This window comes from Carcharhinus amblyrhynchos, chromosome 24 (assembly GCF_965287045.1).
Source record: "Carcharhinus amblyrhynchos chromosome 24, sCarAmb.v2.hapA, whole genome shotgun sequence".
Lineage (NCBI taxonomy): Eukaryota > Metazoa > Chordata > Chondrichthyes > Carcharhiniformes > Carcharhinidae > Carcharhinus > Carcharhinus amblyrhynchos.
In genome coordinates, this window is record NC_137347.1 from 33,229,362 (window position 1) to 33,257,354 (window position 27,993).

General features: G+C 39.1%; 1 protein-coding gene across 1 annotated transcript in view; it reads left to right on the forward strand.

Annotated features, from left to right (window-relative positions):
• The first annotated feature begins 1,485 nt into the window (after positions 1 to 1,485).
• Positions 1,486 to 27,993, forward strand: part of LOC145357782 (14-3-3 protein beta/alpha-1-like) — a 29,694-nt gene continuing 3,186 nt past the window's right edge. The window contains exons 1-4 of the mRNA XM_080211263.1: positions 1,486 to 1,966; positions 21,872 to 21,995; positions 22,476 to 22,639; positions 27,434 to 27,529. Coding sequence (XP_080067389.1) covers positions 1,664 to 1,966; positions 21,872 to 21,995; positions 22,476 to 22,639; positions 27,434 to 27,529 — 687 coding nt within the window. The 5' untranslated portion in view covers positions 1,486 to 1,663. The remainder of the gene's footprint in view (positions 1,967 to 21,871; positions 21,996 to 22,475; positions 22,640 to 27,433; positions 27,530 to 27,993) is intronic.

A 27,993-nucleotide genomic window follows, 5' to 3' on the forward strand; every position in this document is an offset into this window, starting at 1 on the left:
TCAATACTCTAGTTATGACTGTAACACTACATTCTGCGCTCTCTTGTTTCCTTTTCTATGAATGGTATGCTTTGTATAGTGGACAAGAAATAATACTTTTCGCTGTATTTTTATACATGTGACAAATTAAATTTAAAAAAAAGTCCAAATCTCAAAATAACTAACCACAAACAAAAATTAAAATGTCCGGAATGCTACTTTCGCTACATCCTAACAATGGCTGACAACCACTATATTCTGTACCCTCTCCTTTCCTTCTCCCCTATGTACTCAATGCATGGTATGTTTTGTGAAAAGAAACAATACTTTTCACTACCCGATACATATGACAATAACAAATCAAATCGAATATTAAGCTAATCTTTCTCTTCACTCTATCACTAACTGTAACGTTATATTCTGTATCCTATCCTTTCCTTCTCCCCTATGTACTGTATGAAGGGTATGTTTTGTCTGTATAGCATACAAGAAACAATACTTTTCATTATATCCCAATACATTTGATAATAAATCTAATCCTTTCCCCCATATACTTTTGAATGGTATGTTTTGTCTGTATAGTTAGTGTTCAAGAAACAATACTTTTCACTGTATCCCAATACATGTGATAATAATAGATCAAATCAAATCCTTTTGCACTGTGTACTTTATGAACAGTACATTTTGTCTGTATAGTGTGCAAGAAACAATACTTTTCATGAATCCCAATACGTGATGATCATAAATTAATTCCTTTTCCCCAATGTACTTTATGAACTGCATGGATTGTCTCTATGGCATGCAAGAAACAGTACTTTACAATAATATGTGGCACAGTGGTTAGTCAGGGACCTGGGTTTGATTCCCAGCTTGGGTCCCTGTCTGTGGAGTTTGCATGTTCTTCCTGTGTGTGCGTGGGTTTTTGCCAGGTGCTCCGGTTTCCTTCCACATCCTGAAAGACGTGCTGGTAGGTGCATTGACCTGAACAGGCACCGGATTGTGGCGACTAGGGGAATTTCACAGCAACTTCATTGCAATGTTAATGTAAGCCTTACTTGTGACTAATAATAAATAAACTTTAAGATGTACTTTATGAACAGTATGGATTGTCTGTATAACACACAAGAAACAATGCTTTTCACGGTATCCCAATACATGTGACAACAATAAATCAAATTACCTCCTTCCCTATTTACGTTATGAATGGTACGGGTTGTCTGTCTAGTAACAATACTTTTCACTGTATCCCAATATATGCAACAACAATAAATCAAATCTTTTTTTCCCTGTGTACTTTATGAATGGTTTGTTTTGTCTGTATAGTGCGCAAGCAACAATACTTTTCACTGTATCCTAATATATGTGACAATAATCAATCAATCAGAATTTGGGATGACTCAGATGGGTCAAGTCTTCTGCAGTTTTTTTGGTCTACTCAATGACGTCAGCCCTTGGCTGGGGCAGGGCGCGCGGTGGGGACGGCGCATGCGCAGAGACGCTGTCCGGGGGAAGGAGACCTCAACCGCCATTTGGTTTCGAGGAGTCGAGTGAGTGAGGAAGAGGGAGAGGTAGCTCCGGGTTTTAGCAGGCAGCGCTCAACCGGGGAGAACGCATCAGATCCAAACGGGGGGGCATTTTTAAACATAAAAAAAACAACATATTTAAAAAAAGCAGCAGGTCGGCCATGGATAAGAACGAGCTGGTACAGAAGGCGAAGCTGTCGGAGCAGGCGGAGCGCTACGAGGACATGGCGGCCGCGATGAAGGCGGTCACCGAGTGGGGTGAGGAGCTGTCAAACGAGGAGCGCAACCTGCTCTCGGTAGCCTACAAGAACGTGGTGGGGGCCCGCCGCTCGGCCTGGCGGGTTATCTCCAGCATCGAGCAGAAGACCGGCGAGGGCGGCGGCAGCGAGAAGAAGCTGCACATGGTGAAGGAGTACCGGGAGAAGGTGGAGGCTGAGCTCCGGGAGATCTGCAATGATGTCCTGGTGAGGAAGGAGGAGGAGAGGGGGGGGGGTGGTGAATGTATACACTCGCATTCAATTCAATCATCGGAACGAGATAAAGAAGGGAGAGCCACCCTCTCGCTCCCATCCCCTGACATGTTGGGGAGCTGGTTAATTAATTAACCAGCCGCTGGCTCCAGAGCCGCTCATCCACCATTCAGACACACACAGTGTAACCTGTAGAAAATGGAGGAGAGGACAACCTTTCCTCTGCATTGAGCTGCAGTTATCGGGCGGGGTGGGCGGCTGAAAACGCCAACGTACATCCCAGCGAACACGTCGCCCTCGGCATCCTGTGTGCCTCACCCTTCTCTGGCACCCAAAAGAAATAAAATTAAGATTCATCCGGCCAGCTAGATGATTGCCAGGCTGTGACACATTTCATTCATTTCGAATGAAACCGTGTTTTTTGAAAAACGAGTGGTCCTTTTTTCTAAATATAAAGGGGGCTACCTTTTTTCTTCTTCCTCCCCCTTGTATGAAACAATTTTGTCTCTGCTGGATATTTATCCCTTTTATAAATGAGGGAGCGCTGTGGAGACTTGAGATTTAGGGTCGAGAAGGCTGCCGTTGTTAAATGGGCAATTTGCCATCCCCAAGTGAAAAGAATAACCTCATGCTTTGTTAGCAAGTTGGCGTTAACCGTGTCTGATGGTACAGGAATGATGAGCGGGTATGAGCACATACCCACCCTCCTGTAACTATCAGCTCATGCAAGTGACCTCTTCAGAGGTCATTCATTATAGCCTTGCTTACCACACTGAAATGGGTCAGAGGGTGAATTGCTAATTCATTAAAAATTAATTTTTATGGGGAGCTGTATTGTCAGCATTTAAGCACTGCTTAGGGCCTCAGATTCAAAATTCACCAGGTGGAGATTTGTAATTCATCGATGACATTATATTTAATCGAGGTGGCTATGCACACAAAGCAATTGATTGTACATTTGAGTCTCCAACTAAACTGGCATGCATGTTTTTGTTCCAATAATGTACTGTTTGTACTAAGCCCAAGACTATGCATGAGAAAATTCCAACCTTATGTCAAATTTTTAGTCATTTGTGCTTCCAGATTATATAATAAAAAGTTCTCCATTGACAGACTGAAAGCAAATGACTGCCTCATCAATATATATTTGCAAAGGGTTAGATTGGCTTTGTATTAAAGATGCAAAGCTGCTGTTTAGCTAGCTGGTCTCAGACTTAAATGTAATGGAGAACTAAAGTTCAAATACTGGTATTTCTAATTAATTGTATCGGTATTAAGCCCTTTTGAATATTTTATAAGATGGATACGCAGAGATTTGAGAGATAATGTTTTAAAAATAAAATACAATAATTAACACAAACTAATTGTAGCAAGGACAAGCAACTACTTGCACTGACTTGAATATTAACTTCAGATCCACGTTGGAAGGGAATTTGGCCAAAGATGCTGTGTTTATTTATGGAAGGATTTTGAAGATGTGGAAAGGTGCAGCAAGAGAAGAGATTAGAGGGGCAGTCCCAGAGTTTAAGAATTGAGGATAGGCTCTGCCATTGTGGGCAAAGCAGACTGTGTGGGGGAACTACATAGAATGATCTTGAAGTAAGAAAGGGTGTAGAACAGAATTGCAGGACTTGAGGATGCTGCAAACATCAGGGAAGGATTGTGGTAGCCTTAAAGTGAGATTGACTATGTTGAAGTTGATAAGATGGAGATCCAGTATATTTGATTTTTAGTAGGATTTTGAGTGATATAGAACATAGTGGGTTGGGGGGTCGGGATTGCAGGGAAAGAGGTGACAGGGGTTTTGGAAAAGTTAATTCTGAAAGTGACAATGATGTGGGAGGGATTTTGAGCACCAGTGGGGTGCATCGAGGATTGCTGATAAGGACATCTGAAATTTTGCACCTGTGAGACAATGCACCTTCCTATATACAGTAAAATATACTGTAGAGGTGCATAAAAATGGGTTTATCTAACTAAGGTGGATAATGGGTCACTTTGGGCATCAGATATTTGGTAACATCTCTTTATAGATGTGTGTCAGATTGTTGGCTGCACTTATAACAGAGGTGTTGAATTGGTTTTAAATTAATTACAGTATTTTTAAGTGCTGAGTATGATGAGCAAGAAAAAATTCCTCCAACTGGAATTTGCCCTAACTGACTGCATTTAGAGTCTTAGATTTGAAATTATCGCTAATCTGTGCAGGTAGTTTATGGATTTGAAACTTCTTCTCATTGTTGGGCTGCAGCTTCATAAATGACTAGTATTTCACTCAAGTGCCCCATGTTCCTATGTGAACCTACTGACAAGTTGCACAATTGTGGACTATTATAGTCATGCCAGATCTTCCCACCCATTACATGCTGTCTTTGATTTTCCATGAAGGGATACTGAATAATGATTAGAAGTAAACACTTTGGCTGCCATTCCTTCCTAGCTGAACCATTAAGGCCAATGGTAGCCCTCTGCTGCTCTCCAGACTGTGTTTAATTGGCCATGCATAAATTAGGGACTATATCTGACTCTCTCTTAGCCAGTTTTCCAGCAGTTAGTAGATTTATTAATTGAACCTGGATATTGATTTGTAGATTTGTCGATTGTACTGGGAATATTGATTTCAAGATTAGACATAATGCCTAAATAAGCTAGGATGTAGCTGGCATCCTTTTTAATTGATGAATTTAAGATGTATGATCTTTGCGAATGAGGTGGACTTCCAGAACATTGTTTCACATCCCCTTTGATATTTTTCACTGCTTTGTGTCGCTTCAAGTTATGTTTTATCCCTGGCTGAGCGGTGAGCAGATAACCCACTCTGTCGTCTTCGATGATTCCTTGTTTTCACCAGTAGTCTTCAAGAGAGGCCTAACATCCACTGATTTTAAATTTTATGTAAAAATGGTTAAATTGGAAGATATTAACAGTATCCTTGTCCCTACCATAATGTCAGTCAGCAGACTTAAAATGTTTGCCTCTTTCTGACTGCCAGGAATGATAGGTTAGTGTATTATATTGAATAATTCACATAGACTCTGGACTAAGTTCTTCTTTGCACTGGTACTGTAGTAATGCAGTTTGGAGCATTAAGCATATCCAGGCCATAATTTTGCACTGTTTATTTTGCCCTTTGTTAAAAGAAGCTAGGACACGCATTTTCACTGACTGTTCCATAGCTTGCCAGCTCAACAATGTGCTTGTTGGAGGCCACAATTGGGGGGCACTGTGTTCTGCAGGAAACCTCCAGTAGCACTGCGTTATGTAGATCTACATAAATTAGTGTTGACCTGCAATTTATGGCTAACTGTTTTTAGCTGCTGAATTCCGATCAGTTGACGCTACAAATTCAAATTTTATCAAATGTCTTAAATATTCAATGTCAATTTTTGACCAGTTATTACCAGAGCGTTGAACTTTCCTCCTGTGAGATGTTTAAAAGCAATCAGTGGTTTGTTTCGCAAAAGAAGAAACTTGCAGTGACACAGTGTCTTTCACATCCTTAAGCCATCCCAAAATTCATCAACTATTTTATTGCTATTTGAAGGGTAGCCGCATAAGTAGCTAGATACTACAGCCAGTTGGTGCAGGGCAAGATCCCACAAATGACAAATGATGTTGTTTGCGGATAAATGTTAGGCAGTGCACTGGGAACTCTGTGCTGCTCGTATGATCATGGGATCTTTTATTTTTCACCTGAGGACAGAGGAGCCTTTCTTTAATACTTTGTCAGAGATGCTAACTTTTGCATAGTGCAGCACTCCCTAAGTAATGCACTGAAATGTCATTCTAGATAATGTGCTCAAATCCCATGAGTGTATTTGACCCTATGACTTCTGATTCTAACAAGAATATTACCACGGAACTAAGATTTCCACTATATTATTCTGTATGAGATATAATTTTGCAATTTTATCTTCAGCATCAAAATGCACCTCTAAAAGACACTTGGTTATCCTTGCATTACTTACCAAAAGCCTCTTCCAGTTTGCATCTAAGATGTAGAAAACAATCATTTGAAATCAGTTGAGTGCAAACAAAGAAAACTGAGATACAGTTCTGTGTTGCCTGATTGTGCTTTAAAGATTAAAAGATAATGCACCTTGTATATGTTACATACTGCTGCCGCTGTGGTGGTGTTGGTGGAGGGAACTGAATGTTTAGTTTGGAGGATCAGATGCTGATCAAGTAGGCTGCTTTGTTCTGGATGGTGTTGAGCTTCCTGATGGTGGAGCTGCACTCATCCAGACAAATGGAGTGTATTCCGTTATATTCCTGGCTTGTGTCTTGTAGATGGTTGACAGGCTTTGGAAAGTCAGGAGAAATGTTACTTGTTTCGGAATTCCCTGCCTCTGATCTGTCCTTGTACTTATATGCTGCTTTAGTTCAGTATTTGGTTAGTGATAAGAATGGAACGGGAGATAGTTAGATTCTCTCTTATTGAAGATGGCCATTGTCTGCCACTTAAGTGGCAAGTAACATTCACCCCTCACATCAACTAAACTGAACATTTTACACTTTGTTGCATATGGACATAAATTGTTTCAGTACCTGAGGAGTTGCGCTAGTACAGAACATTGTGTAATTATCAATGAACATTCCCACTTCTGATCTTATGATGGAAGAAATGTCATTGATGAAGCAGCTGAAGGCAGTTGAACCTAGGAAGTTACACTGAATTCCAGCAGTAATGATGTGGGACTGACTTGGCCTCCAGCAACCTTCTTTAGTGCCAAGCATGTCTGCAACTAGTGAAGAGTCATTCTGCCCCGTTTCCCAATGCTTTCAATTTTGCCAGGATTCCTTGAAGCTATAATTGGTGAAAATATATCAAGGGAGGTTGCTCTCACCTCCTCTCTTGATTTTTGGCTCTTTTTGGCACTGTTTTGATGGACTTTCTCCATTTTTGAGGATGGTGATATTTATGGAGGCTTTTTGTCCAGTTAGTTGTTTAATTTTGCGCTATCATTATTGGATGTGGCAGGACTTCAGAGCTGTAATCTGATCCATTGATTATGGAATTGTTCAGCTCTGCTGCATGATGCTTCTGCTCGTGCAAGCTTGACATGCAAATGTGGTTTTAAAAAAAATGAACCAATTCCCAGGGGAACTGCCGCCAAATTTGTTAAACAGAGCTTTGTGAAAGCTGAAGAGGACCGCATGATTGTGTCTCTATGTATCTCAATATGCCTACAAATGCGGCCTACATTAAAACGATAGATTTAAATGTTGAATGAAAACACAATGTGAGGTAACGGGGATAGGGCCTGGATGAGATTGTTGTCAGTGCAGGCCCAATAAGCTGAATGGCCACCTTCTGCACTGTAGGGATTCTATGATCCATGATGGCAGTGTTTGTCAGTTCTATCACGCATCATCCATCTCCATGTAAGTTTCCATGGTTGCCTGCTGGAATTTCCATGCCAGCTTTCCACAGCCAGTTGAAAATACCTTGTCATCAGGTTGGTTGAACATGTTCTGCTCCTCCCCATTCTTATCATCTGGCGCACTTTGAACCTGTTTGAACCACGCATGGTGGAAGCAGGTGACAATCATGGCTTCCTTCATCTTCCATGATTTTTCCATCAGGAACATGGCTTCTAGCATAGTTAGATTCTATTTCTGCTTCCTACCTATGGCCTCAATAACCTGAGTGATCACTTGCCACTGGTTGTGGGTTTTCAGCTTCCTAGCTTTCGTTTCCAGATTATTATTTGCATTTAAATTCTGTCAGCTGCCTTGGTGGGATTTAAACTCATTTTCAGAGCCTATAGCCTGGGCCTCTGGATTATTGGCCCAGTGACATTACGACTATGCCATCATCTCCCCCTAATTTCTTACCATGACATAGACCACTTATAGACTTTTGACTGCATGTCTTAATACTGTGCACTGTATTGGGTGAGTGGGTGCTATTACAATACGTACATATTTGGAGTCTAATTGTATTTGTAGAGAACACCAATATCAATTAACTGTAAGTCACTAATCTAATGAAGACCATAAATTGTAAACCAAAAATCCGTATCATTTGAACCGTGAGATGCTTCCAAAGCATTATATGGTTATTTTAAAATATATAATTTTCAGGGATGTTTTTATCCTCAATCCTTTGCTCCCTATTTCTTCTCCTTTCCTGGAGACAGTTGTGCTGCTGGGATACAGTTTCACAGGTATGTGCAATCGGCTATTTGTGAGAATGAATACGTCCTGAAATAATAGAAAGCTATTTGACCAGTGGGCTCATTGCTGTAATAACTTGTGTTCATTTGCTGACAGAGTCAAATCCTGCAGCACTCAGCAGGTCAGTCAGCAGCTGTGGAAAAGGAAAAAAATGATTAAATTAATAATTCAAGTACATCAATTGACTAAAAGTCATAGACCCAGAAAGTTAATCAAACCATTTTTATATCTACGTAGATATTGCCTGACTGCCAGTATTTCCAGCTATCAAGTGATTTCTGCTTTCTTGTTTGAAACTTTTAATTATTTTTATTTCCAGCAGCAGTTGTTTGATTGTGAATTGCAACCCTGGTTGATTTCTTTATTTTCTCTGCACTTCTACTACCTACCCTTCTGCCCCACCCACACAAAATGATGTGCATATGCGACTTGTACTTCCCAAATTAGCAGGAACCAAGTTCAAGACTTATGTAACCGATTGTTCCACCGGATGGTGCATTCATCTAATGAAAAGAGAGCATGCATTTCTCATATTTTCTGGATATCTCACTGTATTTCACAGGAAATTAATTACTTTTGATGTATAAATCATTATAATCTGGGCAAATGCAGCAGCCAATTTGCAAATAGCAAGGCTAAACAAACAGCAATGAGTTAATCTGTTTTTGTGGTGTTGATTGCTGGGTAAATGTGAGCTTCTGTACCTGGAGCACAGTACTCTTCAGATGTTGATGTGGAATATTTCTGTCCACTTTAATGCCTAAGTTACAGGATTCATTGATGTCACTGCAGAGTTGAAAAAACTGCTGAAGGCCATTTTCATACTTCTAGATAGATCACTTTTATTCTTCTCCTCCCTTTGCCAAGACTAGATGTTGTACTTGACACTGCATCAGTGAGCTACGTTGGAAGCAAAAGCACTGACTCATCTGACTAAGACAGACAGTAACTAAATCGTGCAGACCCAGGTTTGAACTTGGAATCGCTGATTTAGCTGGTAATGTCAGTAAGGTTACTACAACTGACCATAGTGCTGTGGGTTAGCAAGCAGTAGATCAGGATTCACAATTCTTAATGACCATTCCTAGATGTCAGGTGAGAATGGGGTAGCTTTGCCCCTTGTTGTTGAACAGGCTGCCAATACATACTATCAGAAATCAGATGCAAAGTGGTTACTTGGCTGAAACATTACAGGCTATTTGGCATTTGTAGACCTATATATCCACAAAGATGCAGTTTCAGTAAGAGAAAGGGGAAAGGAAGCAGGGAGTGATAGATGGTATTACAAAGTTAGAACAAATGATTAATGATTCATAATTCTTGTCTTATGCTGATTCAGTTCTTCACTCAATGTTTTCTAACCTTATTGATCATAAGCGAATGCATTTTAAACAATAAATGAAGTGATATCAATTAATATTCTAAAACAACCGGTTTCAGTGCAATAAGGGTAATTGTAATAATGCAGCCCAAGACACAACCAATATTGCCAATAGTAAACATTATTAGATCCACTAGGTGCGATTCTCTGACAGCTTGGCCTTAAAATGGAGGTTTTTGATAACAAGGATAGATAAGGTCAGTACAAGAGCAAGTTTGAATTGCTTCATGGTTATTTCCTCTTGCTTGAAAAATGATCTACTTGTAACATGAGGAAAAACATAATTTTACTTTTAGCTGGGTGATTTGCAGCTTGTTTATATTTTGCAAGTTAAACCTTTTTAAATATTTTTGCTACAAGCACATATTTACAAATATTAAGATAATGTTTTTCTTCAATACAGTATTTGGAAAGTACTTTTTTATTCAGATCCTCTGGGATTATCACTTTCAATATTACTGTACATTCTGTATCTCTGCAGAAACAGCACTGCAAAATGTAAAATGGCTTGGTAACATTTAACAAGCAAAGTAAGCAGAATAACTGCCTTTTAACTCACTTGGGTCCCATTTGTTCTGAACCTCAGTATCAGTAAAACAAAGCAACCATGCCGCAAGATATCTGGATGCCAAATTGACCTTATTGATTATGTCAATGGGATTCAGTTGTTTGGCTTAATTTGAAAATAGTAAGCATTATATCTTGGTGTCTCCTGTTCCCCAAATACATCTCATCCTCTTCTAATTCCACACAAATAAATCATGGTCACCTGCTTCCTTATGTTGTGTGGGTTCTGTATTTGTAATACCTCCTATTTAAACAATGTACCTATATCATGCTTTATTCTGAAATCAAATCTATTTTTATAACAATTATAAACCTCTTGTTAGCCTTGATTTGAAGTTAAGAATTGAAGTCTAAAGTGGAATGAGCTGCCAGATGAAGTGGTAAATGCGGGCTCACTTTTAACACTTAAGGAAAACTTGGGCAGTTACATGGATGAGAGGGGTGTGGAGGGATATGGTCTAGGTGCAGGTCAGTGGGACTAGGCAGAAAAATGGTTTGGCACAGCCAAGAAGAGCCAAAAGGCCTGTTTCTGTGCTGTAGTGTTCTGTGGTTCTATGGGTAAATCCTGATCAAAATGATTAAATGTCAGTGATGTTCAACACTTGTGATACATGCCTTGAGTTCACTTCTTATTTCCTCTAAATTGTTTGCTCTATATTTTTCTCTGTTGTAGTGAGGTTGATTTATATGGAGTCATTTGAGTAAGTAATGTTTCAAACAAACTTAGGGATATTGCTCCAGTTAATAGAGATGGGACAATTTAATTCAATTAAGTAATAACACAGCTTTGTTCAAGGACGCAGCTTGACAAGCTAACATATGAATCGCCAGATGAAAAAAAACTAGTTTTCCTACTATCTTGGAAGTTGAATGCAGTGATAATGGAGTTGCTGGCCAGCTGGAGTGCTTCGCAAGCTAAGGCAGTTTAGGATCTCAAATGAAGTGTTGAATACAAGTGATTTTAATTTCAGAGAGAGATGTGCAAGCTGCTGGAAGTGATTTTATTCTAAGCGAGGGATGTTGGTGGCAGGCTGAAAACATAACCGTAAAAATACCTCTACATTAGAGTAAGAAAATTCAGATTCTGCTTGACTGTCTTACTCAATAACCACAGCTTCGTACTTTCTATCAGTCAGGAGCGTGACCCTTGTCCATTTCTTTTCTCCCTGTGCGGTGGACATGGAAGTTAGTTATAGAGCTGTAAATGCTACATCCTGCTGAGATCAGCTAACAGAGCAGGAATCAAACCTGGTCTTTATGGTTTAGCACTGTATGATGTGATGCATTTACCCAATAAGTCATGATGAATTGGTATCTTAAGTTCTCTAGTTTCTGAGAAATAATTTTATTATCTTCAATTCCAGTTGTATTTTTTCAGGGGAAAAAGTAATGCTGAGAATGGAATAGCTTTCTAATTGTGATGCCCATTGCCAGCCTTTGGTACACTCTTATCATTCTGGGGTGGGGCATATGCAAAGTTTCATGTATAATACTGTAACTCCATACCTTTGTTTTAGTTTACGTACCTCCTCCAGTGTGCATATTTTAATTTCCCATGCCAGGAATACTGAATTGCCTCAATGAACTGCTGTTAGGATTGTCATCAAATTTATTTTCATTGCTTTTTTGTGTTGTTTTATGTTCTTCTTCGATATCTCTGGTTTGTTGCAAGCAATTTCACTTTATAGAATTGTTTCAATTTTAAAAATCTCATATCATAGTATTTGGATTTTCTTATAAGAACATAAGAACATAAGAAATAGGAGCAGGAGTAGGCCATCTAGCCCTTCGAGCCTGCCCCGCCATTCAATAAGATCATGGCTGATCTGTTGTGGCTCAGTTCCACTTTCCCGCCCTCTCCCCATAACCCTTAATCCCCTCTCTTATCAAGAACCCATCAACCCGCTTCTTAAAAATATTTAGCAAGGCAGCCTCCACCACTTCAACGGGCAGAGAATTCCAGAGATTCACCACCCTTTGAGTGAAGAAGTTCCTCCTCAACTCCGTTCTAAACCGCCTCCCCTTTATCTTGAGGCTGTGCCCCCTAGTCCTACTGTCTTTTTTAAGCGGGAAGAGTCTCTCCACCTCTATCCTATCCATCCCATTCATCATCTTATACGTCTCAATGAGATCTCCCCTCATTCTTCTAAACTCTAACGAGTACAAGCCTAGTTTATTCAGCCTCTCCTCATAGCTCAATCCCCTCAACTCCGGTATCAGCCTAGTAAACCTCCTCTGCACTCCCTCCAGGGCCAAAATATCCTTGCGCAGGTGCGGCGCCCAAAACTGCACACACTACTCCAGCTGCGGCCTCACCAATGCCCTATACAGCTGCAGCAAGACCTCCCTACTTTTATATTCAATCCCCCTCGCTATGAAGGCCAGCATCCCATTCGCCTTCCTGACCACCTGCTGCACCTGCAAGCTGGGTTTTTGCGACTCATGCACAAGGACCCCGAGGTCCCTCTGCACCGTCGCCTGCTGCAGTTTTTCGCCACGTAAGTAATAGTCCTTCCTACCATTCTTCCTACCAAAGTGGACCACCTCACACTTGCCAACATTAAATTCCATTTGCCATTTCCTGGCCCATTCGCCCAGCCTATCTAGATCCTTCTGCAGACTCTCCACACCCTCCGCACAATTTGCCTTTCCCCCAATCTTGGTGTCATCAGCAAATTTCGACACCCTGCACTCGGTTCCCTCCTCCAGATCATCTATATAAATGGTAAATAGCTGAGGCCCCAGCACCGACCCCTGGGGCACCCCACTAGTCACCAACCGCCAATCCGAATAGCACCCATTGACCCCCACTCTCTGCCTCCTATTTGACAATCTCTCCCAACATAAGAACATAAGAAATAGGAGCAGGAGTAGGCCATCCAGCCCTTCGAGCCTGCCCCGCCATTCAATAAGATCATTCAATAAGAACATGGTCACCATAAATTCCCAATAACTTCCTTTATTTTCTGCAGCCACACTTCTCAGCAATAAACAGGGTTTTTAAAAAACATGGTGTATCTTATGAAGTACAAGTTTTATGGTGTTGATTACATTTCTGAAGAAGTTTCACTGAAGGGAAAATACTTGAGCAGATGATAGCGCACACGTGGAATGATTCCAGCTGTTTATTGAACCAATAGCTGTGGTGAAGTGTTGTGTTAGAAAACTGGTTGGTGCTTCCAGTTTTCCGCAGTACAGTATCTATTAAAAATACATTTTTGGTTCTGAACTATTGACACTTGTCATTTACTACTCCTTTTAGCTGCAAGTTGAACCAACTGCTCAGGTTCGCCTGCGTGTGACCTGAAATGGATCCTATATTTTCCCCCCATAATCCAAGGCCATTTGAATTTTTTTTAGTTTAAGGGGGTGGAGGAAACGAAGAGGGAATTAAATTTGAAGTTTTGCTTTGAAAATTCACAAGTAGGAATGACTCCTGCCGAAGCACCGAGAACTTAAAGCTAGCCAGGAAATACATCCTTCATCCCTTTTTGGCAGCGAAAGAGCCTGGTTCCCACTAAAAATAACATTTTGTTCCAAGTTTCGCTCTGCACTGCTCCACAATGAAATCATTTATATTTTTAAACTCTTGATGTATTTGGGCAATGGGTAACTTTCAGAAGAAACAAGACTTCGAAAAAGGATAAAGAATGGATATTGTCACTAACTCTGGATGCTATAGCAAGGATGACTTGCTGGGTGATACCGTATTGCGGTATCATTGAGCAGTAAAACTAACTGCAGTATAGATTTAACTGATCTTGCTTGATTGCATTTGGAGGGGTGGGATAAGAGTTGAGCACTGTTCTCAGAAGTAGCTGTCAGCTTTTAAAAATTGTTTTTCTCTTCCATGCCCCCAGAATTACCCATATTTGTATTTGGCTTAGGATTGTCCTTATTTTGTTTACATAAAGAAAAGAAACAATTGAAATTGTCCAGTAATTTAAGCCTTGAAAGTCAAATAGTGGTATTTTGTTCATCTTTTTTTCACAACAGCTTACAATTTATTATATCACGGTAACCTTATTCCCTGTTGATATATGGCTTTGTCATTGGAAGGTAAATTCTTCATTCAATGTCTTTTCCTTACTGCAGATAAGTCTGCTGAAAGGTTGGCGATGTCTGTGCTTTTAAAATGCTTAGTGTCAAGCACTTGCCTAACTACTAATTTTATATATCTGTCATTCGTTTGTTTTTTTCTTGGCGTTGTTGGCTGCGTATCGTGAGAGGGGATTTTCACGGAACTCCATTACAATGAAGACAAGTGGAGCATTCGAAATTGCCTCAAAGTGCAGGAAATATTCTAGTCCTTAATATCTGTGGAGAGAGTGAATGTTTTTGGATCAAAGACCTTTCATCAAAACCATGAAATGTTAATGATGTGATACATTTTTAAACAAGCACAGTTAGTGAAAGGAAAGAGGATGGGAAAGAGAGCAAAAGGGAAGGTCTAAGATGGGATGAAAGATTAAATGGCAGAATAATTGCATAAGGTATGGACTTTTAATCACCACATTCAGTGTTCGAGATTTCACTTGTGCTACTGAGTAGTTTTTTGTGAAAAGACCAAATATTTCTGCTTAGGAACAAAGTGAAAGAGCACTGGCACTCGATTCCAATTTGCTCAACATTCCTTAAGAGGGATGTCTGGAGATTTGCTGCACTAAAGGTGAAGGGTCATGAGTTGCTCTCGCTGTAAGAGCACCACTGTGCTAGGTTCTCCTTGATGTGAAAGGAGGAGCAAACTAAGCGCTTTTCACATCCTCAGGATATCTCACTTCAGAGTTGATTAGCTATTTTGCAATATAGTCATTACTCTTTTGTAGAAAGTGATTTGATTTTTTTTAATGCATTCATGAGATGCAGGCATTGCTGGCAGGGCCAGCATTTATTCTCTACCCCTAATCACGCTTCATTAGGTGTTGAGGAGCCAACTTCACGCACTGCTGCAGTGTGTGTGATGTAATTGCACCCACAGTACTGTTAGGGAGGAAGTTTCAGTATTTTCACCCAGCAACAGTGAAGGAATGGCAATATAGTTCTAGGTAAGGACAGTGTGTGACTTGGGGAGGAACTTGCAGGTGTTGGTGCCTTTTGCCCTTGTGTTTTTTTAAAAATGGCAGAGATCAATGGTTTTGGTGTTGCTGTCAAAAGAGCCTTGGTGACTTGCTGCTTTGTATCTTGTAAGTGGTACAGACTGTTGACGGATGTATCAGTTGTGGAAGGATCAAATGTTTAAGATGGTGGTTAGGGTATCAGTCAAGCGGAACACGGTGATCGGCAAGATAGAAATCAAATTGGTATGGATAGAGATAAAATATTAGAACGAATCAACCAAAAGATTTATTCTGCAGAAAATACAATAGTAGGACAAAATATGCAGCCAGTTAAGGAATTGAGTAAAAAAAAATTGTGGGCTTTCAATTATTCTGAAATTAGTTGGACAGAAAAGGTAGCTGGAGGGAATGGAGTTCCAGCGATGTATACAGGATGCCCTTCTAATCCAATATATCAAAAAACAAAGGAACATTATCTCGTAATCGGGAATAATTTCAAGAAGAAATTAGACAAATTCTTTGGGGCTAAAGGGGTATGGGGGAAGGGGGGGAATCAGGATATTGAATTTGATCAAATTGAATGGTGGAGCAGGCTCGAATGGCCTACTGCTTCTGATTTTTATGTTGGAATGAACCAGAGATGATGAGGGAAAATGAAAGAAAGGGAACATCTAGGCAATAGTGTCATAATGTAATATGCTTTAAGCTGATGATATCTATGGCAAAAACCAGGTTAATAAATTGAAGAAAAGCTGATTTTGTGGGGGTGAAAAATAAAGTATAGCAACAGCATTGACAAACAACAATGGAGAATGATAATTGGAGACAATTTCAATTGTTTCCAATGGAGTGCAGGAAATATATATTCCAGTAAAAGAAAAGAACAAACCAAACAGAAGTTGAGCCTCCAAGGATGAATAAGGACACAAGGGAACAATTGAGGTTTAGGAAAAAGCATGTATTGAGTGCATGTGTATTAAGTGCACAGCAGAAGTATGATGAGAGAGACTATGGAGGAATTGGGAGAGATAAAAAAAATCGGAAAACAAAAGATCCGTAACATGTTATCAGGGGACATTAGCAAAATAGCAAAATATTTTACAGGCACATCAATGATAAAAGGAAGACTGTGTTAGGAGTAGGACCATAAATCAATAGGCAGGATAATCCCACAAGTAACACTAGAAATATAGCAGAAATATTAAATAATTTCACTGTTATTTATCAGGGAGATATAACAGTTATGACATTGAATGATGTGTGAGTAATGAGAAATGCTTTTAAAACATAATAATTCAGGAGGTGGTGGGAAAATGGATTGCTATGAAACATTCTAAAAGAATCTAAGGAAAAAGATAGTGGCAATGAAAGGCATAGTGAGAAATGATCCTGGTTTGGTAGGTCAAGATGTAGAATCAGTTTGGTTAGAGATGAGAAATAGCAATGGCAAACCCTGAAGGTACGAATAGTTTAGAGGCCCCTGCGATAGTAATGAAATTGTAGGACAAAATATAAATCAAGAAATGATGGGGGCTTGTAGGAAAGGTACTATAATAATTCTGGGAGATTTTAATCTTCTTGATTGGATGAATCAATTTGGCAAAGGTAGCCTGTAGGTCTTGTTCATAAGACTGTATCTGGGGCAGTTTCTCAGAATGACAGATTCTGGAACCAAGAGAGGAGTCTGTTTTAAACCTGGTAGTGTGTAATGAGAGAGAGATAATTAATAACCGCATAGTAAAGAATCCTCTCAGTTAAAATGATATAAGTGATAGGATTTTATATTCAGTTTGAAGATCAGAAATGTAGTTTGGAAAATAGTCTTAAACATAAAGGCAATTACAAAGACAGGAGGCGATGGCCTAGTGGCATTGCTAGACTATTAATCCAGAAACTCAGCTAATGTTCTGGGGACTCCAGTTTGAATGCTGCCACAGCAGTGAAATTTGAATTCAATTAAAAAAAAATCTGGAATTAAGAATCTGCTGATGACCATGAAGCTATTGTTGATTGTAGGAAAAACCCATCTGATTCACTAATGTCTCTGCAGGGAAGGAAATCTTCAATCCTTACCCAGTCTGCCCTACATGTGACTCCAAAGCCACAGCAATGTGGTTGACTCCCAACTGCCCCCTGAAATGACAAAATGAGACACTCAGTTCAAAGGAAGTTAGGAATAGGTAATAAATGGTGTCCCAGCCAGTGATGCCCATATCCCACGAATGAATAAAAAATGAACATAGAGTTGGTTAAAATTAGATGGGCTATGGTACGGAATTTTGCTGCTATCCAGAAAAATGCATCCTTTGCATCCTTAATCCACGAGATGAAGCTTTTGGTCTTTTATCCACACTAAAGTGAGGTTGCCTTCCTTCCACTGGGTGGGATACAGACGTCCTGAGTGATATGTGGCATGCACAATGCTGCCCATCTGCAAGGTGGGAAATGCACTGAAACATCTTCAAAGCAGCGTACCAGGGATTTGTGCTGTACTTAGTTCACAGGGTGACTGTCCTGCATTCAATGATTTTAACACTTCAGGTTAAAAGGTGAGATGGTAGAGAAGCAGTGGCAGATATTTGAGGAGATATTTCAGAACTGAAAAATGTGTTCTATTGAAAAAGATGATTCAGGAGGAGGATGTACCTGTTTGGCTAACCTAGAAAATTACAGATGGTATCAAATTGAAAGAGATTGAAAGATTAGTGGTGGGCCAGAAGATTAGGAAGACTTTAGAAACCCGCAAAGGATGACTTTTAAAAAGGGGAGAAATTAGAGCATGAGAGAAAACTGACAAGAGTTATAAAGGCAGTTTAAAAAAAAAGCAATAAAAATATAAAAAGAGTAGTAACAGTGAGTATTGGTCTCTTAAGATTATGAAACTTGAGGATTTAATAATGGGGAAAATAGAAATAGCAGAGACTTGAGGCAAGTATCTTGTATCCGTCTTCAGAGTATAAGACATAAAAAGTGTCCCAAGAATAATAGAAAATTGGGACACGGAAGGAGGAACTTGAAACAGTCATAATCATTCAAGAAAAAGTGCTGGAAAAGCTAATTGGACCAAAGTCTGGAACTGATATCCTGCTTCCTAGGGTATTAAAAGAAATGACTACATTGGTGGATGTATTGGTTGTAATCATCCAAGATTCTTGAAAGGCCCTAGAAGAAAACTGCAAATGGCGTAACCCCTCAAAGAAAAGAGGGAGACTGAAGGCAGGAAACAAAGTCAGTTAGTCTAATGTTTATCATTGGAAAAATAGTACAATCCCGTATTAAGGGGCTAGTAGCAGAATATTTAGAAAATCATAATACAATCTAGCAAAATCTTTTTTGCGAATTTGTGAAATTGTCGAGTAGTTCAAAGATACAGCCAGTGGGGTGGATAAAGGTGTAGTAGTAGATGCAGCATATTTGGATTTCCAAAAGACATTTGATATGGTGCTGCATAAATGTTTACTGCACAAGATAAGAACTCATGGTGTTCTTACCTTGAGCACATATAAACTAGCATGGATAGAAGACTGGCGGACTAACAGGAAGCAGAGTTGAGATGAATGGATCATTTTCAGATTGGCACATTAACAAGTGGAGTGCCACAGAACAGTGCTGGGATGTCAACTATTTAAGATCTATATTGTTGACTTGGATGAAGGGACTGATTGTATTGTAGCCAAACTTGCTGACAATAGGTAGGGAAGCAAATTATGTGGAGGATGGAGTCTGCAATGGGATATAGATGGGTTAAATGAATGGGCAAAATTAGGCTTATGGTGAATAATATGGGAAAAAATGAGGTTGTCTACTTTGGCAGGAAGAATAGGGAAACAATTATTTAAATGGAGAAATAGTACAGAATGCTATCGTACAAGAGAGATCTGTGTATCCTTGTATATGAATCTCAAAATGTTAGCATGAAGGTAAAGCAAGTAATTAGGAAGACCAATGGAATGTTGGGGCCTTTGTGTAAGAGAAATGGGGTATAGAAGTGGGGGAAGTCTTGCTCCAGCTGTACAGGGCATTGGTGATACTGCACCTAGAGTACTGGGCCTAGTTTGGATTTCCATACTTCAGGAAGATGTGCTTGCGTTGGAAACTTTTCAGTCTGGACTGATGCCTGGAGTGAAGGGCTGTTTTATAAAGAAAGGTTGAGCAGGCTGGGCCTATACACATTGGAGTTTAAAAGAATGAGAGGTGATCTTATTGAAACATATGAGATCTTAAGGGGGTTTGACAGAGTAAATGCTGAAAAGATCTTCCCCTTGTGGGAGAATCCATCATTGAATACATTTAAGGCTGAGCTAGACAGATTTTTGACCTACAACAGAGTTGAGAATTAATGCAGGAATGTGGAGTTAAGGCCACAATCTGATTAGCCATAATATTGAATGATGGAGTAGGCTTAATATGCCAAATAGTTCACTTCTGCTTCTGTGGCAAATAGCTAGCATTCCAAAATTTAAGAAAGGGGACAGAATATGTCCAATGAATTATAGATCAGTCACTTTAACAGTGGTTGTAGGAAAAATAAAGGCATTGATATTAAAGGTGACAATTGAACAACAGCAAGAAATGAGAAATATAGTAATGAAAAATCAGCTTTGTTTTCAAAGGGAAAACAGTTTGACCAATCTTACTGAATTTTTTGAGATTGTAACAGAGTAAACAATGGTAAATGCAGCTGATGTAATTTAACTGGATTTTCATAAGGCATTCAATAAAATGCCATATAGTAGACTAATGAATAAGATCAGAGAACATTGAGTTGGGTAAGTAGTTGAGTGGATTCTGGCTTCAAGGCAGAGAGTGGGAGTAAAGGTTAACTGTTTTGAAGAGGGAGAAGGTGTTCCATGGGGATCAGTGCTGTGGCTACTGTTCACATTTGCATTAACAATTGGCTGGAATTCTCTGGCCATTCACACCAGCAGGATTCTCTGGTCCCACTGCAGTGTAGACACGTGGCTGAGCGCCAAATTCTCCATCCTCGCTTGCTTGTGGCAGCAGGGCATGAACTCTGACCATCAACTGGGATGACAAACAATTTCTGAATTTGTGGATGACATAAAATTGGGGAGTGTGTGGATATGGGCAATACTGAGGACTACATAACAAATTAGAGGAAGACATTACTAAATGTGCAGAATGAACAAATAATTGATGAAGTTCCACGCAAGTAAATGTGAAGCAGTATATTTTAATAGGAAGGATAGGGATGTTACTTGTTGGAAGGTGCAAGTCTCGTTGGGATAGAGAAACAAAGGGGCCTTGGAGTACAAATGTATCAAACACTAATGGTTACAGGTTAAGCAAGTCCGTTTAAACAAATCAAACCAAACAGCTAGAGGTATAGAGTTGAAGAGTATAGAAGTGATTGATGTTAGACCAGTATTGAAACTTGGATCACAATTTGAGTACTGTGTGCAGTTCTGGTTACCATATTATAGGAAGGATAGAGAGGCACTCTGCAAATGCAGAGAAGGTTTCCAGGAATAATGTCAGAAATGCATGGCTATAAATATCAGGACAGAATCAATAGACAGCCTTTTTTTTCTCTTGAACGAGCAGTGGGCAGTGGCAGGGAGAAGGGTGACCTAATAGAGATCTTTAAAATTATAAAATGTTTTGTTGGAGTGCACACAGAAATAGTGTTCCCTCCTGTGGGGAAGTACATAACTAGAGGCCATCAATATAAGATAAACATCAAGAAATCCAATAGGGAATTTAAGAGAAACCTGTTTACTCTGAGTGGTGAGAATGTGAATCATGTGGGTGGCGTGGTGGCACAGTGGTTAGTACTGTGCCTTATAGCACCAGGGACCTGGATTTGATTCCTGGCTTGGGTCACTAACTGCGGAGTCTGCATGCTGTCCCCGTGTTTGCATACGGTTTCTTCCAGATACTCTGGTTTCCTCCCACAGTCTGAAAGACATGCTGGTTAGATGCATTGGCCATGCTAAATTCTCCCTCCGTGTACCCAAACAGTCGCCAGAGTATGGCGACTCGGGGATTTTCACAGTAACTTCATTGCAGTGTTGATGTAAGCCTACTTGTGACACTAATAATTTATTAGAAATTAATTGTCTTAGAAGGAGGGAGCAATGTGTGTAGTTGCTTTATGTTTACCATGTCCCATCACTCTAGTGAAAACAGGTGTTGGAGGGGAACGTTGCAATTACATGATAGGAAGACACATTATGTTTTTAAATGCTTTATGCTAGATATTCTTTCCTTATTAATTTAGTGCCGGCATATGAAGGGAGCTTTTTTCCATATTTGCAAGATTAACATTTCCGTACACTGACCACTGATGTTTCCTCCCCCAGGCACCTACTGCTGCATTTTGCTACTAAATAATTGAATGATAAATAGTTAACCGTCTTAAGTGTTCAACAGATCACATGTATTGTTTACACTTAATTAAAATTTATTTTACTTTGCTGTAGTCACCATTTGTGTACTTTGGTCATATTGTACAGCTCTAATCAAGTTGTTTTTTTTCCCCCCCAATGATTGGCAGCAAATGCTGGTCTTGCCAGTCTTATCCACATCCCAAGAATTAAAAAAAAACAAGTTCCACATCAACAAACATTTTTGTATTATATTCTTGAAGTTTTATAGAATTGTAATTGTAATAATTGTTGCTACAAGTTTTTATAATTGACTTTTTAGGTACTTTAGAGTTTCAAATAACACAAATAACTTTATTTCTTGCAGGGTTTGCTGGATAAATATCTAATACCAAATTCTACCAATTCAGAGAGCAAAGTCTTCTATCTTAAGATGAAAGGAGATTATTACCGATACCTTGCAGAAGTAGCTATAGCAGAAAGCAAAAAACGTAAGTTGCTTATTTTTGGCATATTTTCTGCAAACAACATGTAGAAGGTGTTTGTGGTACTGTGCGCAAAATCACCAACATATGTGGTGTCGAATGGTGGGTCAAAAAGATTGTATGTATGTATTATTTAAATGCTGAATTACGAATGTCATACTGGTGTCAGTGGAGGAAGATCAAAGTGGTGTATAAATCTGTGGTATTTTGACCATTCCTGTGAGCAGGGATGGTTGTGTGTGAGGTTGCACCATCCGGTGAACATGTCTTTTGATTATATATCTAATAGATAAAGGGCAACTTCTGAGAAGAGGATTGTGAGAATGAGGCTACAATGGGATGGAAGCAATTGGTGTGAGACAGAGCGAGAGAAAGTGATTAAAATGACTGACAAGGAAATACTCAATAATTGAGGAATTTTTAAAATTCTAAGTGAGGACGCTGCTCAAAGAGGATATTTTCAGTTTTTGTTCTGTCTTGCTACAGAAACTGTTGAGAACTCCCAGTCATCATATCAAGAAGCATTTGATATCAGTAAGACGGACATGCAACCAACACAACCTATCCGATTAGGTCTTGCCCTGAACTTCTCAGTATTCTACTATGAAATTCTCAACTCTCCGGAGCAAGCCTGTGCACTGGCCAAGTCGGTAAGCAATTAAGACAAGGACTAACTTTCTTAAATATTCTTCCTAGTTAACTTTTGCGTTGGACATACTGTCTCTTTTGGTTGAGGTGGATAAATGTTTGAAAACAATTGTCACATAATTTTGGAGAAGACTTAGTAGCTTTTTATAATTTTCTTCCATCTTAAACTGGCACAGTAAATAATGAGAATATTTCCAATATGATTCAAATAGTCACTAGGTTGTCCAGAATTTGAGTGTTGCAAGAATAGCAAATTTCAAAGGTTACTGATTTTTTTCCTCATGCAGTGTAAATTGCTCCTTTTGAAATTCCTTGTGATTTTGTTCCTTGAGTGCAAGATGAAAAGCTTTGACAGCATTAGCATGTCTCTTTTTCAGCAAGGCTCAAATATTATTTATCTAAGAATGTCTATTGAGAAATGACAGGCACATTTAAGTCTCAGATTAACTTCAGGCAGACGATGACAGTTTGATATGTATTTTCACTTCTGAAAAATTGCCCAGCTTTGCACTAACTTTAACCCTCTATTATTGAAATGCTTATAACATCGTCTTCCTTGTCTCCAAACTTGACTAATATTGTGTTATTTGCTGGTTCACCATCTTCTACCTTCCATAGACTCTACTTTGCAAACCTTGCTGCTTGAATGCTGTGCCAAGCTCCACTTCCTTATTGTCTGTTCTTGTCAACCTATGTTGGCTCTCCACCTCCCAAAGTCTTGCATTTAGAATGCTTATTCTTTTTAAATTTCTCATTAGCTCTGCTTCACCTTATCGCTGCAACTTCCTCCATCGATTTATCTAAAATGGAACAGTTGTTGTTACAATTTACCATTAACAATTTAGACTGACTCGAGTTGCAAGTAATATTTCTAAATTTGCGGACAATGCTAAATTGGGAGGTGTGGGGAATACGAAAGATGGACAGATTAGTAGAGGTGGTGGCGTAGTGGTGTTGTCACAGGACTAGTAATCCAGAGACCCAGGGTAATGCTTGGGGTTCCAAACCCTCCGCAGCAGATGACCATAATTATGACCATGAAATGTTGTTGTAAAAACCCATCTGCTATTTGCCATGAGTCTGGAGCCACAAAGGCCAGACTGCGTAAGGACAATGTGGTTGGCCCTTAACTGCCTTTGACAGAGCAAACCATTTGGTTTGAGGGCAATTAGAGAGAGGTGCCCACATCCCATGAAAGAATTTTAAAAATTGACAAATTAAAAGACATTGGGGAACTTTGCAGAATAGACATCTAATCGGCAAGCTAATGTCAGTATAGATAAATGGTAGGCAAGGACATAGGAAGAATGAGGAAACCCGCATGCTGCTTAGATGATCCATTGTGGTACAGAAATAAAGGGATCTAGAATTACTGAAGGACAAATCACAAGTAGCAATACAGGTTGTTAAGGCCATTAAAAAACAGAGCAAAACTAGCACTGAGGATTAATTCCAAAAGGTTGGAATTGAAAAACAGGGAAGTCATGTTCAGCATGTATAGAATGTTTTAGAGTACTGTGCACAGTTCTGGTCTCCATATTATAAAACTAATAGAGGTGTTGGAGAAGGTGGACATTAGATTCACAATGATATTAGAGCTGAGGTGTTTTACAAATGAGACAAGACTGAATGTGCTGAGTTTCTGTTCTCTAGAAAAGAGAAGGCCAAGAAATGATGGAAGTAACTCATAAGACAGACGTAAAGACCACATGTCCACTTGTAGAAGCTTCAAGAAACCATCAGTCATAAATATAAGAAATTGAATAAAGATCAGGATAATCATTTTTACCCCAAAAGTGGTAAATGTATGGAGTGTGCTTTCATAAAGAGCAGTTGAGGCCAATAGCATATATGCATTTGAGAATAAACCAGATATGCATATGAGGGGGGAAAAGAATACGAGTAAATTGACAGGGTTAGATGAAGTAGGAAAGGAGATCCATGTGTGGCATAAATGCTGGCATTGACTAATTATCCTCTCTCTCTGTGCTGTAGATTTGATATAACCTGACTAAACTTTGCTGTTAGGATTCTTTCCAAGTTGGTGTGTATTAAAAGCCAGCTTTTGTTTTGCACATAGTGACTTGTTAATATCCACTTAACTAATATTTTAGCAGGAGCAACAATGGTGAATTATTTTGATTTGCCATTCGCTTCAACCTATTTAATGTTTCCTGTAATCTGTACAGGCATAACATTGTAATGATGTTGAAATTGAATTCCAGACTAAAGTTGAAAAATCTTGGATTTTGGGGCATTTGCAAATTATATGTGCTAGTTTCCTTCCACCTCTATAACTTGTTGTTAAATCCATGGACCTTGGACCATGGTTTCAATGCAGAATCTCCAGGGGATTGGTTAATGAATTTCTTGCTATTTATCCCGTTAAAATTTTAGATCTCTGGTTAAATTGACCATATTATAACGTTGGCGTGTAGAAAGGGTTATGCTTCAAAGGTCTGGAATAGTTCCTTACCCCTCACTTCAGAAAACTTAGCTAGTTTAAATTGGATCATTCTTTATTCTATTCTCCTTTACAATCACGATTCAGTTTTATGATCAGTAGATTGTATTGAAATAATTAGGTGAAACAACTAATCTTCTAAGCATACGGTGCCTTCTGCTTATTGATTTTTATTTAAATCTTAAATCCTAGAATTGTTGTTTATTGGGCTTAAAATTGGTATGTCTAAATTTCAATATCTACGTTTGCCCTATCCTTTGGTATCAAACCTGAAGAAAAAGTATCAAAAGAGGCCTTCTGACTTTTTCCTGTTTAGTCAAATTGTGCGATCCGTTTTGAGAGAAGAGGTAGAAAATATTAAAAACATACTTAAACAGGGAGCAAAAATTTAGATAATTCATTTGTTTTGCTTACTTTGCTGTTTTGTCCAATTCTGTCATGGTTGATTTAGATCCTATATGGAGAAAATGGGTAAGTTGATCATATAAAGTACAGTAAAAAAAAAATACAAAGTGGCATAACGTCATGCAAGTTGGAACCTTTCTATTTGTTTCCCTTTGGGTTGTAGATCTGTAGAATGGGCATTCTTTGATTAATATAGTCAATGCTATGTAATTCTTTCTCAAAAAAGTGGATTAATACATGGCTATGAGGAGATTTATGATTATTAATGGTGGTTATAAAAATTGGTTAAATTGTGATTTTCAGCTGTTAGCTATGGAAAAGATAACCACAAAAGTGTAAAAATGTAAGAAGGAGCTTGTCCTAGAAATGCTTCATATTGAGTGAATTGCTGTTGAGTTGTCGTTATTATGCAACCGCTGACTTAGTTGTGTGACAGATGGATTGGGAAAAATTCAGAGCATGTGACTATCACTGGCAAGGCCAGCGTTATTTGCTTTTGAGAAGGTAGCAATTAGCTGCTACCTTAAACCCTTATAATCGTGGTGAAGGCAGGATATAGAGGATTCCAGGATTTTGACTCACAACAACAAAAACTATGCTATATCTCCCAAGTCAGGATAATATATATTACTTGGAAGGAAACTTGGGTGGTAATGTCCCCATGCATGCCTGCTGTCCGTCCTTGTTCAAGAACACTGGTTTTGGAGTCACTGTCACAGAAGCTGTGGCAGCTTCTACAGTGCATTCTAGGCTGTAGGATGTATTGTCGCAGTAGTGACCTGCCTAACAACAAGTTCTCTATTACTTTCTCCATATCTTGTGGCTTTGTGCTTTCCTCATTGCTGTAGGAACCTCCCATTTTCAATTTTAATGAGCAGTATGGCTAGAAAATAATCTTGGTTTCCCATTAGCCTTCTCATGTGCATGATAATACATGTGCCCTTCCTAAAGGATCTTCACTGTCCCTCCAGGTTTTAATTCTTTTACCTCTGGTTCTACTGTTGGCCATCTGGTGCCTTGAAAGGTTTTCCATTGACTTGAACAGAGATGTCTTTTGGTTAAAGGTCTTTTCTGAAAGATAAAATGTCAACCAATGAAGCACTTTATTTTTGTACTGATGTTGGCCTAGTTTCCAGTTTAAATCCAGGATTGGGGTTTCAGCATATAATTTTCGGATTTTAAGCGCTGCCAGCTGAGCAAAATAATATTTGATATTCTGGAATTTTATTGTGTTTTAATTACATAAGTAAATTCAAATTTGCTAATGCTGATATAAAAGTAAAGTTTTTTTGGTTTGCATCACATTTCCACCTCTTTTTTTTCTGATGACTTTCTGAATACCTTGTAGCCAGGAATATTTGGTTCCTCTGTGCGCCATATCTCTGTTCTGTAATACTTCAATCTGATGCCACCCTCCTGCCAAATTTCTTATGAGAACCTTGGCTCCACACTCTTCAAAGTGCAACCTATCTGATCTTGAATTGCTCCCAGCGCTCCAGGAATTGGAAGCCTGCTTCCTGCAGCATTTCTCCAGCTGCATCCTAATGTGCTTTATCCTACTATTTCTATAGTCGCTTGTGTGTGACAGAGTAATCCAATGATTGCCAGCCTTTGAGCTTCTGTTGTTTAACCTGATCCTTTGCACCCGAACCCTTGACTGCAGGAATCAAGCCTTTTCCTTCCTTGATTATGATTTCTTCCGTAATATTTAAATCCAGTAATTTTCACCGTGAGATAATTAAATGCAGAATTCCAGTGTTTTACATTGTGATTTTTTTGGGTGCTTCCCGAAGCTTGCCATTCCAATCTAAAATGGCATATTTTTCATTGATAAAGTTATAACGTTTCTAAATTTTTGCGAGGATATTTTGAACTTCTGAAATTGATTTGCGGTGTTCAAAAATATCTTGGTCTCTGCTGTCTTCAGGCATTTGACGAAGCTATTGCGGAGCTGGATTCACTGAATGAAGACTCTTACAAAGATAGTACACTCATTATGCAACTACTCAGAGATAACCTGACGGTGAGTGAAATTATACAACACTGGAGCGTTTCAAAGAGTGGGGCACAATAAAATCTAGTATGTCTTTGAAGACCAGTAAGACAGGTTCCTGGTTTTCAATATGATGAGTGATACTATTAAGAATGTGAATAAAATGTTTATTTTCAAATCATCCTAATGAATGAAAGTTCTCAAATGGGCTCTTAACAAACATATATCATTTGCAGCAATCTGGGACATTGGACAGCTTTTAGGTGAATGTTATTAGTCAATCCTAGTGAGTTCTTGGTTAGAAATCTTGTGCAAGCTGGGGACATACGTGCATTTAAGTGTTGTCTTAATGGGCAGCACAGTAGTTAGCACTGCTGCTTCACAGCGCCAGGGACCCAGGTTCAATTTTGGCCAAAGGTGACTGTCAGTGAAGTTTGCACTTCCTCCCATGTCCAGGTGCTCTAGTTTCCTTCCACAGTCCAAAGATGTGTGGG